Source organism: Anarrhichthys ocellatus, unplaced genomic scaffold, assembly GCF_004355925.1.
Source record: "Anarrhichthys ocellatus isolate YVR2014 unplaced genomic scaffold, GSC_Weel_1.0 scaffold6, whole genome shotgun sequence".
Classification (NCBI taxonomy): Eukaryota; Metazoa; Chordata; class Actinopteri; order Perciformes; family Anarhichadidae; genus Anarrhichthys; species Anarrhichthys ocellatus.
Window position 1 is genome coordinate 8,150,880 of NW_022280036.1, and position 16,025 is coordinate 8,166,904.

Here is a 16,025-nt window from a genome sequence, read left to right on the forward strand (position 1 = left end):
ACACACACACACACACACACACACACACACACACACACACACACACAAAGTGGTCAGTGTAAAACACATTTCAATCACGGGAACTGACAGCTTAAAGTTTGTACATATGTTTCACCTGTGACTTCTGTCCTGGTTTGATGTAAATGTTTTCTGCATTGATGTCAGCATGAACGTACTCGTTTGAGTGGATATACTGCAGCACATCTAACTGCAAGCAGAAAGAAATATGAATGTTTATTAGGTGAGGGGGAAATCAAGAATATTGTCTGAAAAAACAACCCGTCAAGTTTACACTCACTATTCTGCAGGCGAGCTGGAGGACAGCTTTCTCAGACACAAGCTCTGCTTCTTCCTCCATGACAGACTGGAGAGACTGGCCCATGTTGGGGGAAATCAGAAACCTATATATGAAAAAAAAAAAAAAAAAAAAAAAAAAAGTTAAAGAACAATTCATAGCAGCAACAATGTTAACGTTAAACTCTTTCATATAATGTGCACATTTTCACACCTGTAGGACTCTGAATGAAGACCAAAGCCAACACAGGAAGGAATCCCCAGAAAATCCATCTTGTTTAGTTTGATCCACTTGTCCACTAGAGAGAGACGATGGGTTTTAATTATCATGAGTGTGGTTCATGTGTAACGTCACACTCCTGACTAATCAGGATTGCACCTAAAAGGTTAAAGATTTCATTTGTCTTCTTGGCATTGCTCCCGTTTAATAAGTTCTTGTCCACTTCTGCTTTTCTTCTGAATGGATTATGATATTTTTAATGGATGTTGTGAAACTAGATCTCGTGACAAACTGTTAGAACATTTCTCACGGTCTACTTGTTAGTAGTTCTGTTTCTGTCACCTGTCTAAATCTTTGATTATTGAGCAGCCTGTTACAGCCAATATAAACACTGAAGCACTTGACCGTGATAAATAACGCTACTGCCTTTATTTTGACAGCATATACGTCCCTTGTAGTTACCATGAGATACATTAGAGTCATGGTTTGACTGCAGCCAGATCTCCGTAGGTGACAGAAAATGATTTGGACGTACTAAACTAGAAACACACTAAATCCTCACCTGACGCAGGTTTAGCGGCTCTCTGCAGAAAGTTCTGCTCATTGAAAATTCTTCCATCTTTAGCTCCCTAAGATAAAGAAACACAAGATAAGATACACTTTATTGATCACACTCAGGAAAGTCTGTGGGAAATAGAGAACAAATAAAAACAATTTGTTGATGAATACATAAGTAGCAGAGCGATTTCTATTTAACTTATGGAACCTCTGGGATAATAATTCAAAAAACAACAAAGTGTTGAGGCAGTACTCACCAGTCTGAGGATGTCCTTTGATTCCTTGGAATGGGATCGTGAAACTGTTTGTAAAAAAGACAAAACAACATAATTTAGTTGTGAGAATACAGGCTGTTTTCTACCATTATTTGAATTTTTTTTACAAAAGTCAATCATTATATTCTGCAGCTCTGTCCTCAAAACTAGGTTAGCCATCACTTTCTATACAGCTGGTACAAAATCTGCTTTAATAAAGTGCACCGGACACATTTCGATATTTAACAGTAAATGTAATATATCATCGTTAATATACTATCTTCTTTCTTTCTTTAACTTTCCAGGTTTCACCCTGATGTCGTGTCCACTGTCTCACCTTCGTAGATGAGCTCTGTCGTGCTCTGACTGAGCAGTTTCACCAGCCTCCACTTCTTGCCCACTGTGTCCGTCACCTCTTCACCTTCCCGTAGAGGCTCCACAGCGGACACATGCTTTGCCTTCTTGGCTTTGCTTTTTCCTGTCACTGTAGATGCACAAAAGGGGAAAAAATAACGTTACACACTCGCATGAATAAATGATGCACAACTGTACAGTTTGTCTCTCTGGGCTTAAATCGCCATCCTGATGTCACAGATGTTTTTTTATTTAGAAACGTATAAATATAAAAAAAAGTGAGTGCGGAGTGACAGAAAGCCTAAGGAGAGGAAGATGACCGGGATCTAATCCGGAATGTCACAGTCTGCCCCCCACTTCACATCTCTTTACATCACATGTTTAAAATGGTGCCATGTACGTCTAGTCATCTCTTGCAATGTGTATCTACACACTGACCTGATAAGATGTAACCACGTCTCCAGCCTGATTGCAAACCAATTGATATTTTGTGAATGTAAAATGAAAGTCCACCACCTGAAAACTGAATCCCTCTGTTGTTCCCCTTTCATAAATGTGTCACTTCACAAACTGTAGCTGGATGTGGTGCTTTACGTTTTCTTTTTTTAACGTTTCTAACTTATGTCGGCCTCTAGCGGGAGCCTGAACTTCACTGGTAATAATAATATAATATAATAAATTAACCTGTTACTTGATAAATAAGCAAGTCATGTTGCGTGGTGACGGCAAACCTTTTTGCTTACCTTTTAAAGGTGACCTGGAGATTGGAGAAGAAACAGAGGAAGAGGCGGCCACAGGACAGCTGTCGACCGCTGACTCCTCTGCTTTCCTACTCGTTTTATCCATCAGCCTCTTTCCCTCTACCTGCTTAACGGGGCTGGAGAGTTTTGCCTTTCCCCTCACTGTATATGGAGCCAGCCACAATCAATATTCATCAGACAGAAGATTATGACAGAAAAGAGACTGTAATTTTCACGAGAAAAGCTCACCAGGTCGAGGGAACTTCAGGACAGGAGAAGACTCTGAAGCTGGCTCCGCCCCTGTGTCGAGCTTCAAAGGGACTGTGTGCTGCTTTGGTGGAGTTCCAACCAATCCATCACCGTTATCTGTTGATTCAAATCATAGCGTAGTTGTTCCAAAGAAAGGCATCAGCTGTCAAATGAATCTATTGACACCTGCACCATCGGTATGTGTTGCCTGAAGGAGGAAGCTTTATGTCACAATGATGGTTTATGCTACAGCAAGTTACATAAAACCTTCTAGGTCAATTCTCTTCTTCAGAACAGCAAAGTTGTAACTGCTTCCAGATAATCACCTTTGATCCTGTCCCCTCTAACAGGACTAGTGGAGGGCACCACAGGTGGAGGGGCATCTTTATTGTTGAATTTAAGTTCTTTGTCTAGACGAAGGGCGTTACGGGTCTTTCGCAGTGCAGGACGAGTTGTAACTAGAGTTGAGGCGTTACATGCACCGACTACAGAAAAAGAGAATATACATTTATGTAAATTTACAAGTAGTTTGTTCAGAACTACTATTATGAAATATTGTCAACATATTTACCTGTGCTTTCCGTGGGCTTCCAAATGGAGCTTGAAGCGAGGCTTGAATTAACTACGGCTTCATCCTTTTTGGGAGGAGAGAAACTTAAAGACTGCCTCAAGCTCACAGGTGCAGACTCATCAACAGGACAGGGAAGCTTCTCCCCACACGATGGACAGAATTTAAAACCAGGCTTCAGCTTTGTCCCACACTGGGGGCAGAAGTGGAACGGCATTCTGCAGGAGTAAATACAGTATTGCACATCTATTCTCTCTCTCTGTGTTTCTGTGGAGGTACTCCTGTGTATGCATCCTCGGGAATAAACCCACACACTTCACCAGACACACACACGAGCGCCTCCTCTTGCAAAGTGATCGATGCTTTGTTACACAGTAATCGATACAAAAACACACTTACACTCAATATGAGAATGTAATTGTCCCAAGAAGAGTATCACTTATGCACAGGCTTAGAGTACTAACTGGACTTGAATACATTAGCCAAAGTGTTAGTCTGTGCTTATTTATTCACTGCTCAGGTGAATAAAACAAACATGACCAAACAGCTTAACATTAGCCAGTCCAGCTTTAACTAATAAAGAAGCGAAACTTATGCAAAATAGAAATGTAGCAATCGTTAGCTGAATGTTGAGCTAAATCAAATGTAGCTGGAGTATCGCCTTGTTGAGTCTTGGCTTTTAGTGAAACTGGCGCCTGGGTAACGTTAAAATAAACGTAATGTGTCACAGATACCTTTCCAAACACTCCACTGGTCAGGATGTTGGTGCTTCTTCTTCTACTTCGCCGGATAAATGCTCCTGTTAGTTGGAGCAATGCAGGGGAAGTGCTGCCCCCTGCAGGTAAGATAGCTGTTTCTCATACTCAAAGAGGTATACTGCCACCTGCTGATGGGGAGTAGGCATTGCAGTGGTGGTTGTTTCCTACACCGCTGAACAAGTACCGTAAATGCTAGAAAAGCTGCGCCGGTTAAAATAGAAGCGCTCCGTCAAAATGTAATACTTCTGGGTACTACTTCCTGGGTCCACTTCCTGGCTTCACTAATACTACTTCCTGGGTCCGGATACAACGGAGTCTGGGTCCGGATCCGGACCGCGGTCCGCTAATTAGTGACCCCTGCTCTACATAATAACTTTAAAAGTGGTAACAGTATCTACTAATAGTGGATCTTGGAGTTTAAACATTGTAAGAGGCGATACATCTTATAATCTTGAGCTTGGTTGTGTTTTTTTCTACCTTGAGTAATCAGAAATAAATCAGTGAGGGAAATAACTCAAATAATGCTTTTTAAATGTAAATGTATTTTGTAAATGTTAAAATGCTGTTGTATCATTAAAAAAGGGGAAATTTGTCTCTGCATTTGACCCATCCCTGTATCAGGGAGCAGTGGGCAGCCACATGTCAGGCGCCCGGGGAGCAGCTGTGGAGGACGGTGTCTTGCTCAAGGACATCCCAGCTAAGAATCGAACCATCAACCCTGCTCAGTGAGCTAGTCCCCATAACAATTATGGAGAATGAATATATTGTATATGATACTTAGTCACTTAGTCAACATTCTCAAGATCAATTACATAAAAATAGATATGTTTCAAGTAATACATAAATAAATTGTTTATTTTTGGACATCATTTACATATATTGCATATGAAAACTGTATGGCACAATTGAAAATATTAAATATTTCAGTGTAGTCTTACTAATATAATCAAATTAAATTTTGGCAGTAGTTTTTCAAATCTGTGAAAATGAGTGGAAAAATATACGTGTCTAAACTAAAACATTGTTTCACCCTCTATTATGTTTATTTATATATATATATCACAAATTATGTGGATTTGTGAGTGAACGTATTTATAAAATATCAGTGGTATTATAAAGTGGACTAAAAGTTAACTGAAATGAAGGTCACATCTTACTGCCTTTCTTATACAACTTGGCATTAAAAACATCTGGGCATTTTTCAAAAATCAACAAATTCAACAGCCTACTTGTTAACATTGACACATGAAACAAAACACCCTCGATCCAATAATCTAGTGAAGGTTAGAGAGTTTAGCAATGGAGCTCGCAGCTCTTTCCACTGCATCTAGCACTTGAATACAGGGTTTCTATTAGAAATACTTTAGAAGTTGACGGCCTAAACGATAGCCACACTCAATAAAAACATTACATTGCCTGTGTGAAATAACACCTCTGCTCTTTTTCCCTGAAGTTGGAGGCATTTGATAAAAGTTAATTAATTTCTTATGATTTCAGCAAAGATGGTCATTGTTTCAGTTAATAACTAATATCCAAATGTTGTGGGCCCTGGGCATTAAGCATCTAGGATCTCGCCTGAGCAAAATCATGTATATTTTTAACGAAGGGTATCGTCACAGTTGCAGTATTCAGCAGGACATTCAGTAGAGCATCAGTCGCATGTAACTTAAGTTTCCTTAAAGTACATCCGTAGCAGATTTTACACCCACAATAAACTATGACTGCAGGTATCACAGTCAACATTTAACCAACTGTAAATTTCAGCATCATAAAAAAAAATATCCCATCCTCCAATATGAATTAAGTATTCAAAAGACCCATTATACAAATTTAAATGAAATGCCCACATTTAAAAGGCACTTTATCTGTACTGACAAATAATACACCTTGCCAGTGCAGTGCATTGTGGGCCAATGGACACAAATCACGTCAAGTTTCACCTAATTTATAATAAAACTATACTGTTTATTCTCCCACTGTTTAACCTGGATGTCTTCCCATTTTCTTCTCCAGTATTATGGCCACAGATATGTACTGTGACCACTGTTCATTCTAACATGCACATTTGCTCCTATCAGAGCCCTCTGAGAGGTCTGCGTTGGTGGGTCCATTAACTCGGACGGTCCCATCAGGGATCCAAGACTTGTCAACACATCGTTCCATCCTCTTCATGATGAGATCCAGCAGGACGTCCACAGCCTGGTTCACGTTCTGCCCGTTTGCAGCACTCGTCTCAAAGTATGGGATTCTGCATTGGAGAAAACAATGTGGGGACTTCATCATACAGGCTGAACAGTTCAAGACAATCAAAGGAGAACACTAACTAAAGCACAGTCAGCCCGGAGTGACATGTATTTAATACCGTGACTTATTCTCTCTTGAAGGCATTTAAAATGTTTCCTACAGCACATTTCCACTACAAGACATGTGTTTTTATTAAAGGTGTGTCTACTAGGGTCAGAGCAGGATATTTTATACATGTGAACAAATATTTGCCATTTAACAGTGACATTGTCCTGCACAGACTTTGGCAAACAATGCAGCCACTGCCCTCTTGACAAACACCTGAGGGAGAGGTTCATGTACAGATGGATCAAAACTGAGACATACCCGTATTTCTCTGCCAGCTCACGGACCTCGTCTTCACGGACTGCTCTCTGATCCGACAGGTCACATTTGTTGCCACATAAAACGACGTCTGGACTTTCGCAGTATGCGTGAATCTGTAACTGACCTGAAAAACACAATCAGCAAGTTGTTATGTATTTTATCCTATTTTAATGTGTTATATGTTTGCATTTGAGAAAGAAATCAAGCGATTATTAATGCATTATATTCACATAAAACACAAAAAAGTTGAGCACAGTAGCAGCCGTAGTATAACATTTGCTCATATAACACAGCCCAGTGTCAATTCTCTATGAACAAAAAGAGTTTTGTTAGCATTCACTCAAAGTATTATGGTCAACAAGGAATTTAATATTGTCAAATGTCCTGTGCACTAAATTTCTCTTACTTAAAATAAGTAAAACTAAATTATAGGAACATGAGTTTAATGACTAAAAGTTCACATTTAGAGTGATATATCAGAGGACATACTCATCCAGTTTCTGACGTTGAGGAAGCTTTGTTCATTTGTGAGGTCAAACAGAAGGAGGAAGCCCATTGCATCTCTAAAGAACGCGGTCGTCAAACTCCGAAACCTGACACCATTCAGACAAAAAAAAAAAAAAACACTTCATGAGAAACATAATAATTGGTGAAACAGACACGTTTGAAAACAGAAAACACAGGATTTGAGGAAGGTGAGAAAGCGCGAGTACTTCACGTACCTCTCCTGTCCTGCAGTGTCCCACAGCTGCATGTGGATCTTCTGTCCTCTACCTGAAGATCCATCTGGATTTGTTGACTTGTATACCTGAGTGAAAGACAGGTGAGGTCAAACTAACTAGTGTTCTCTGCACCAACTTTAACACAATTAAAATGTGATAGAAATGCTACAAAACAAAGCCTACAACATTTAATCTCGATCCGTATCAGTCGTGTTGTGGGAACATGGCTTGTTGCAGAGTGTAGTTGCACAGTTGCCTCCATTAGATAAAATAAAACGGGAATGACTCGGCATACTTGGCAACATTCAGTCTTGTTTATTAATCCAAAAAATGATCTAAATACAGTTACTTAGCTAGTGCCGATGGTGACTGTGTTCAGCTCACCGCAAGAAACGGTACTCACAAAATAACTAAATAAAAATGAGTTTAAGGCAAATTTGACTTGAGTAAACAGAAGTTAACTTTAATTGTTCAGCCAATGTAAATGTGTTTTATACATCCGAGTGCTGTGATCACATGCAGTAATAGTCTTTTCCACGGTGTACTGTCTATTTGTATGCCAATAACTGTATTAACATTGTATTCTGCATTATATCTCTTTTACTTAATCTTGCATCTCAGTGGTTTCAAAGATTGTTTTACACTGAGCTCTCCTTTCTGATAAACAATTCAGCCTCCACCAACTTGAGTTGATAATAAAAGATTAGCAGTATTAATCTGGTGTTTCATGGTAAACTGGATGCAGATAGAGACTAAATGTTATCCACAGCTTTTCTTTGATCTTTCCAACAATGCATCACTTCTGTCAGTTGCAGTAAACACTTCGGCAGCACAGGAAGCTACTGGAACCTATTTGAGATTAAAAGCGATGTTGAGCCGCGTAGCATTCGGTCTAGGAGCGTGCTGTTGCTTTCAGCTGTATGACTGTGACCACTGGACAGCCAGCTACAGTACTACTGGAGTATGAATCCCATATACATACATACATACATACATACATACATACAACGGTCATTTCATGGACCAGGAAAACCAAGACTGATTCATTTTTACACACAATCAACGGCAGGAAGCACAGATCTGAGTTGTTTGAGGACACACTACAATTGCGCATTGTGCTTAAACCATGACGACGAGTTATATTTTTAAAAGCTATTCTGGAAGTGCAACTTTTCAAATCACAGCTCATAGTATTCACTTGCTGTATCTTTATCCTTTTTATCAGAAGTGATGGAACTACTTCTAATAAAAAGATGGTCAATGATGTCACTTAACATACATTGTCCAGGATTGACTGAACCTCCAGGATAGCTGATGAAACTGTGAACAGGCTATATTCTTGGAGCTTGAGGTCAGAAGCATTAAAGACAAAACACTGTGTAAACATGAGCACTGCTCTGCTGTTTGCCAATGGTATGAAGTGTTTATTCTTAAGGAGGGTGCTGCCTGCTGTTCACCAACATTAGTCATTACTCTTGCGACATTCATCAGTAGTCTTTTGTTACAAGAGAGTTGCTTAATAGTGTGGGAATGCATTTAAGCCCCTAATTAGGAAGCCATTAATGCTTATAGCACACATGGACACAAGGAAATGTTATGTCAGTAGTACAGAGCGTAAACTCCAAATGTGCTTTTACTGAAGTATTGAGTAAAATGAAAATGCTGGCTTTTATTCAAACTTGACTGAACTTACCACTCTTTTTTCTCGGAAGTCTATTCCAACTGTAGTGATGAACTTGGAGTTAAACTTGGTGTCTGTGTATTGGTAGAGGAAGCTTGTCTTTCCCACGCCAGAGTCACCGAGGGCTAGGAATTTGATGAGGTAATCATAGTCCCCATCAGACATAGTGAGCGCTTATTTCTGAGACACAAAAAGAAAAAAAATCCAGTCAACGAACAATCTGGAAAAGTAGTAAATCTCAAATTGAAATAGTATTCGTTTTTTTATCCCCAGTGTAGGAAATGAAATTGTGAAGCAATGACGGAGGATCATGTCCATGGTGACACAAATCCACACACAGAAAGCAGTCTACATTTCATCCAACCATTTAAACATCAAGGAACCCTTAAAATGCACGAATCCCTCTATTCTCCAGTTAAAACGGTAAGCGTGACATTATATGTTTTTGTTCTATAGCTAGCAAATCCCAATGAAAACAAAAACTACAATAACCGCCTTGTTTTGGTACCAGGAAATATGTTGAGTTAAAACCCAATCAGCTGGTCACATCCTTGCTCCAACTGGGGTCAGCGAGGTGGAAGTTGCTCTCCTCAGAGTTGAGGCCAACTACCTGCAGCAACCTGGCTGTGTTGCCAGGAATGTGGTGCTGAGTTCAGGTGAACGCCCGTACTTTCCTGGAGCACTCAGCTGGGGCTCCAATGCCCTTACCCTGATGACCCTGGGCTTCTGAAGCCTCGTTAGGTTGCTTCCTGCGCCCCAATGCTTTTCCCGCCTGTGCAAGCCACACTTATAGCTGTGTCACGACGAGGGTGGACATCAACTGATCAAGCTCTCTGGTCATCAAACCGAAGGCATTAAGTGCAGCATTGTTGTGGCTAAATGCCCCACCGCAGACATGCCTTTGCTGACATGACATCCTCACCGGGATCCCGGGCAGCTACTGGAGGGGTGGGTGGGGGAGGTGGAGCCCACATCAGTGCTTTAAGATGCTTTGTGTAATTTAAAAGCCATTTCATCTTGCTGACACAACGACAGAAAGCATTTTAAATTCCTCTGTTTCTCTCCAGCCACAGACAACACGTTTTGGAGTAACATTTTAATTGATTTAAATTCAGGACTTAAGTGAAGAGGCACATATTTTCTTCCAGAATGAGATCCACACTATGATATTTACTGGATGAAACATTTGACATGGTCGACCAACTCCGGTCAAAACATCCAAAAGAAAGGGCAGATGTATCATATGACCAGTGCGTAGAAAAGACTTCAGACAAGTCTTGCATTCTTTCAGTGTAACCCACACTAAACTTTTCATCTGGAGACATAAGCAGCTTAAGGTCTCGTGCAAAATCAAGACCCATGATAAATTGACTGTGATGGAAGAAGAAAAAACTCAAAAAGCACTGATGTAGCCGTGAGCAAAGACCACCGAGCCCCAGAACTGTGATTTGACTCAAGTAGTTTAAAAAGGTATAAAGTTTTACTTGCGTCAAATATGTTTTACAAATCAATTTCTGTTATTGCAAGGCCACCATCAAACCCACACAGCTAACATTATTATCCCACTCTCTTAAGTTATTAGAAAAATAAACAAGATGTGACCATTAGTGAGCAACATGTTGACTGTAAATACTTGTGCTGAAACCTACTGAGAGGCTGTAAACAGTGTAAAATCTTGTGTTTTTTACTTATGAGCAAGATGACTAATTAACTTAAAACTCACATCTTCCTGCCACATTTCATCTTTCATAACACCACTTTCCTCTTATCTTCCACTCAAAAAGCCCACTGACACACATTTACTAGGTTTACTAGTTTATGGTGCTGCTGAATTGTATTGCGCTCTATTGAGGCGTGTTTCTTTCAAATTTTGTCCACCTCTGAAATTACTACAAACATGAATCAACACCTCAGGTTATGTAGATTGCATTAGTTTTAGCTAGGTGTACCTAAAAAACTGTCAAGAGGCATGTTCCTACTAGACCCTTTTTGACAGCAGACATTTTGAATTGTCATAGCAGGACAAGCACAGGTGTGCAACTGGGACAATTAATGGAGACACAATTAACATTATTAGTAACAGGTGTACTTTTACTTCTATAACAAGTCAAAAGCATCTGCTGTGATGTCATTCTGACTACTTATAATATATATTTCTATCCTAATTATTGCTGACATTACTATTGAAATCCCCGGCATAAAAACTTGAGTCAGTATATGAATTCTGTTTCGGTGAAAACAGGTCACATAAGTGACACAATCCAGCAAAACCACACTGCCGTCTATACAGATTGTATCAGCACATTTCTGCAGATGTATCAGGCTAACCAGAAGTCTTCTTATTGAGCACCAGTTGCAAACAAGAATTAGTTTAAACTCATGTTAACAAGTGAATGTTATACCGAGGAGAAAGCAAATGTTCACGCGTAATGTGTGTAGTACACAAAGCTGTGCTAAAAACTTCACTGTCAAGGCCCTTTCCAAGTCCCAGAACTGGTCCCAGTCCTGTCACAGCTGTGAAAAGGAAGCGAGCTCTGATGGCAGAGTGTGATCTTCCATCGTGTTCGGCAAGAAAACACTGAGTGCAGTGAGAGCACAAGAAATCTAATCCAAACTACTGCCCAACATAAACAATACACTTCTCTGAAACAACGATGCTCCAATCTCTGGCAGGATGGTGTGAAGGTTTGTTTATTATTCTTAATTGATAGGAGACGCGCCAATATATTGGCATGTTAAAAGTATCAGTCAATATCAGCTTTAATAATTGCAATTGGTTGAACTAATTAGAACCAAAGGTATGCAATTTTTTCTCTGACCCATTCTAATATCTAAACACAATCTATTAGCTGATACAGAAGAATATCTAGCTCCATCTTAAGCCAGTAGTGGATTTTTATATCTATACCAATATATTTAGCAGCTCGCAGTGAATTAATTACTGCAATTGATGGAAGACAGTGATTTTTCGATGTTATTGAAAGAGAAACTGTAATTAACGGATCGATCACATTTGACCGAAACCAGATCCACTTATTAAAAAGGCAGGGCTGCTAATCTTCTTCAAAAACGTTTTTATATATTTGTGTAGAAATCCTCCTGACAGCAATCAAGGAAGAATCAAATGCTCTGACAAAAAAAAAAAAAAGGTTATCTGTGGCTGTCGCAGGACTGCAATGAGCCTAATGACTTCATTATTTCTAACTTTCGGAGCTAGTGCTGCTAGCTACTTTCTTTGGGCGGGGTTTTTCAGTTGAATGATTTTTAAAACGTTGCTAGTTTTTCATGACTACTGCCTTTAAGGTCAGCATCAGTTCCAATGACCAATCTGTTACCAACCAGTTAAAGCGGTTAACTGCAATGAGCTAAACGTTCACAATCACCAATTAGCAATTAGTTTCCTGTAATGTAATTTATGGCTACTGTATGCTCCACTAGAATATAATAAACGGCAACGATAGGGGCCTCAAACAGCTGCAGTGTTATCCAATGTTGTGACCCCACTTTTTAGAGGGCCCTGATGTTAAAATCCAGTTTTAAGGCCTTTACTATTTCAGTATAGTTAACCATACTAACCAGTGTGGGAAGATGGTGCATATCACTATAAAAACGTGTGCTTAATTAATTACCTCTTTATTTATTTATCTGACATAAATACAATGTACAGAAAGCAGAAGATATGGGGGTGCATCCCTATTAGATACTGATTAAAGCGATTATAAACTTCTTTTAAAAAAAAATTCTAAATGAGCTTAGCACAAAAATGTGTGAAAACAATTAAACCGTGTTGCACCTACTGTCACACTGTGACTTCATAAATAAAATCCATATCTGCGAGTGTGAGAAATACTGGATGATGATTTCAAAACAAACAACAAAAAGACACATTTGAACCCTCGTTGACGCTGGTGAGATTTTTAATCTCAGTGAGATCAAGTTTAAATAAACGTTCGTCTACCTTAACATCTGTCAGCATTTCCTCCTGCACTGCTACCCTCGTAGCTGTGTTCCCGGGACCAAGTACCACCACCACCACCACCACCACCACCACCACCCATGCAGACCAGCAAACAAGAAGCAGCTTTAATCATTTGTCAGGATAAGTGGCTGCTGTCCAACACAGCCCTGGCAGCTCCTTGGGAAAATCCGGATATGCACATACCATAAACTTGAAAGGGTGTAGCACCACACAATGGACAACAATACAATCAAATGATTAGAGACAGGCACCACCTCTCTTCTACTTCTGGCTGCCAAAGCTGGTCACTAGCTGTGTAATTAAACCACCTTGTGAGGAGTTATCTGCAGCAGCACCAGACAGTGTGAGGCTCATTCAACTCGATCTCTAACAAACATTTAAATCGATTAACCGAAATAAAACCGAAAGACCTTTAGATGGTCCTCGTGTGTGTGTCAGGAGGCCCGTTAGGTAAAAAATAATCCCTTTTATTTTTTACTTGGTATGGATTCTGCCAAAAAGACTAAATAAGATGCCACCTCCCAGCTTCCTCATTCAGACACGTTGCAGCCAACATATGGATCCAAACAACCACAACGACGTGCCGTCCTGCTTGTGGCGTTGGTCTTTAACAGTTATTGAGCAAGTGTGGAATAAACCAGCAGCTATGAAAGAGGATGATGCAGGTGTACACATGTTTCACAACTAACGGTCTCTTGTGAATGGAACAAGTTGGAAGGCAGCCAGTCCGCTTCTAATGCAGATGCTCGCGTGAAGTGAAGTTAAAAGAAAACTCTTTAAACTCTTAACGTTAGTGAACTCCTGAGAAAAGCAACAGACGGGTTATTTCGACTGACATTTCCTGAAAACAACGTGTCGCAACTCACCAGCGGGGCGTTGCTGCTGCGCACTGTGTCCTGCTGGCAAAAAAAAGTGGTTTTAAAAAGTGATGAAGACTTTACCGAGAGGTGAATAACGGATGGCTTTACTTTGTCCTTCGCGTCTCGACTCTCGGTTGACATGAGACCAGCTTCTTTAACACCGAGCAGCTCCTTTACTCCCCGTGGTCGTTGGGAAACAGCTCCTCCTCCCGTTAGACGGCTCACCGGAGGCTACGACACCGCAGAGGCGTGTACTTCTTCAGAGTACATTTAGGAGTATCACTATCTCATGCTACTACTTATACTTCCATACACCTCCACTTCAAAATATATTTAAAGGACTCAGAATGACCCATTTGAGTTATAATTATTGATGCATTTGTGTGTTTAGCACTTTAATGTTGCAGCTGGTAAATGTGGGAACTAAATAATAATAGATAATTTATTAGTTGATTTATATTTTGTAATAATAATCTAAATCTGCAAGAATAAAAAGTGAAGATTTCAAATAAATGTAGTGGAGTGGAAGTAGCCTAGCACGTATTGAAATGCTCCAGTATTAAGTACAAGTGCCTGAAACATGTACTTGGTTACATAGTACCTAAGTAGGCTACATTTGCTCAAGTACTGCATTGTTGCAATGATACTTTGACTAAAGTAAAGTATGTGAATACATACCTCCGCCAGATGAAAAAGAGTCTTACTGTATAAAAAAAACTGTACAGCATCACATTTCACAGAAATTAATGTATTTCATGCTGTAGAATAAAATGTGAACTATTTTCGGGCGTATGTGGACCACAGACCTCCTTTTATCTAAAATGCATTGTGAATCTGGAAAAGGAGCTCATGGCTGAAATACTTCTAGGTTTTGGCACTTGTACAAAGTCAGTAGTTTAAAATGAAAATCAGACTCTAGGGGCCACTTCACTGTACATTTAGTCATGTTTGATGACCTACTTAGACTTGGTGCTATCTGAATTATCTTTGTTTTGGTTTGCAAAGACAATACACAACATTTATCTATTTATTCAATAAATTACATTTTGGATACAGCATTAAAGTAGGCAAAAATCCTTGTGAAATGTGTTTAAATCTACTATACTTTGTAAGCTTTGGAAATGAAAACAGATGTATAATGAAACTTTGACACACGTCCTTTTGAAACAGATGATTCACGATGTCAAATTATCAAATACTTTATTTTGTACATTAACAATCATACAAAGAACCCCAAACAAGCATGAATGTATCCATGCTGGTCTTTCCTTTGGTTCGGCCTTCAGTTGTGATATTCCAGCAGCCTCTGATGGATTCTTCTGGCTTCTGTACGGGAAGTATTTCCTGGGAGTGATTCATGAGTTCAGTCTGTTTTATTTTGTTTCTTTGGGACATCCTGGTTTTGTTGACCAGAGGTCTTCAGCACCGGCTCAAAATAAGGTCTGTAAATATAAACCCCACTAGCGACTCCGAGCAGTGTGGCTAAGGCGAGCTGTGTGAAGGGCACTCTCCTCCGTAACATGGCTTCTTTTATTGTGAAATCCTACTGGTGAGACACAAGATGATCCTGAAAGAAGAGTAAAGTGGTGTTATCCAAGACACTTTATCTACGCACTAGGAATTATCTTTTTTTTTTTAATCCTTAATTTTGTAACTCCTTTCCTCTGTTTGAAATTACATGTTCTTACAAAATTGTCAGCATAACTTTCAGCATGGATGTACTCTACATACAGGTAACTGCTATAATAGCACATTCAGAGCCACCACATAGTATGTCTACGTAAATTGTGTGTACAGTAGATTTCCACATACAATCATCATGAGAGACACTAAATCACTAAAATCCAAGCAGGGCTGAAGCTGAAAAGTGAACAGTGGCCCTTCATCTGCATTATTAGGAATCTACACCAGTGTATATCCTACACAAGCTGAATGAGGATCTGTAGTTATCTGATGGATTTGGAACAGGGCAAATAGATATATATAATATAATAATTTAGCCTGAATGCACACTATGCTTGATGGCAGTATAATCTCAAAAAACTATCCTAATGTTGACAGGTGTAATGATTAAGTAATGCGCTTTAATCAAACAAGTTAACTCAATAGAATTATTAGACTGCCAAAACGTTGTGTTCACATGGTCATATAAACCATTCAGCTAAACAAAAGTGATCT

At 39.5% G+C, this 16,025-nt stretch overlaps 2 protein-coding genes across 6 annotated transcripts in view; both read right to left on the minus strand.

Moving 5' to 3' along the window:
- vrk3 (VRK serine/threonine kinase 3) overlaps positions 1–4,058 on the minus strand; it is a 6,162-nt gene extending 2,104 nt beyond the window's left edge. The window contains exons 1-11 of one of the 2 annotated variants that reach the window (XM_031846585.1): positions 3,972–4,058; positions 3,241–3,455; positions 2,996–3,154; positions 2,670–2,786; positions 2,424–2,582; positions 1,664–1,810; positions 1,330–1,373; positions 1,077–1,143; positions 509–593; positions 299–401; positions 116–208 (exon numbers count right to left, since the gene is read on the minus strand). In XM_031846585.1, the coding sequence (XP_031702445.1) occupies positions 116–208; positions 299–401; positions 509–593; positions 1,077–1,143; positions 1,330–1,373; positions 1,664–1,810; positions 2,424–2,582; positions 2,670–2,786; positions 2,996–3,154; positions 3,241–3,454 (1,188 nt within the window). In that variant the 5' untranslated portion in view covers position 3,455; positions 3,972–4,058. The other variant, XM_031846586.1, reaches the window with a different exon arrangement.
- Positions 4,059–4,818: 760 nt separating this feature from the next.
- On the minus strand, positions 4,819–14,084 carry rab27a (RAB27A, member RAS oncogene family). Of its 4 annotated transcripts, XM_031846774.1 has the most exons (7): positions 13,956–14,084; positions 13,854–13,883; positions 9,021–9,188; positions 7,328–7,413; positions 7,095–7,198; positions 6,606–6,729; positions 4,819–6,243 (listed from the first exon to the last, which is right to left on the minus strand). In XM_031846774.1, the coding sequence occupies exons 3-7, from the start codon at positions 9,171–9,173 to the stop codon at positions 6,048–6,050; spliced, it is 663 nt and encodes a 220-aa protein (XP_031702634.1). In that variant the 5' UTR covers positions 9,174–9,188; positions 13,854–13,883; positions 13,956–14,084; the 3' UTR covers positions 4,819–6,047. The 4 variants fall into 4 exon arrangements, with proteins under 4 accessions (XP_031702634.1, XP_031702636.1, XP_031702633.1 ...); XM_031846776.1 differs by lacking the exon at positions 13,854–13,883; XM_031846773.1 differs by having other exon boundaries at positions 13,854–14,084.
- Between the last annotated feature and the right edge of the window lie 1,941 nt (positions 14,085–16,025).

What these genes read in the sequence shown, in the direction of transcription:
- rab27a (XM_031846776.1), bottom strand. Translation starts at nt 9,173, where the DNA reads ATGTCTGATGGGGACTATGATTACCTCATCAAATTCCTAGCCCTCGGT. An exon ending in ACTTCCGAGAAAAAAGAGTG is followed by an intron (nt 7,414 to 9,020) that starts GTAAGTTCAGTC and finishes TCTTTCACTCAG; the next exon opens with GTATACAAGTCAACAAATCC. An exon ending in GAGCTGGCAGAGAAATACGG is followed by an intron (nt 6,244 to 6,605) that starts GTATGTCTCAGT and finishes TCTCCAATGCAG; the next exon opens with AATCCCATACTTTGAGACGA.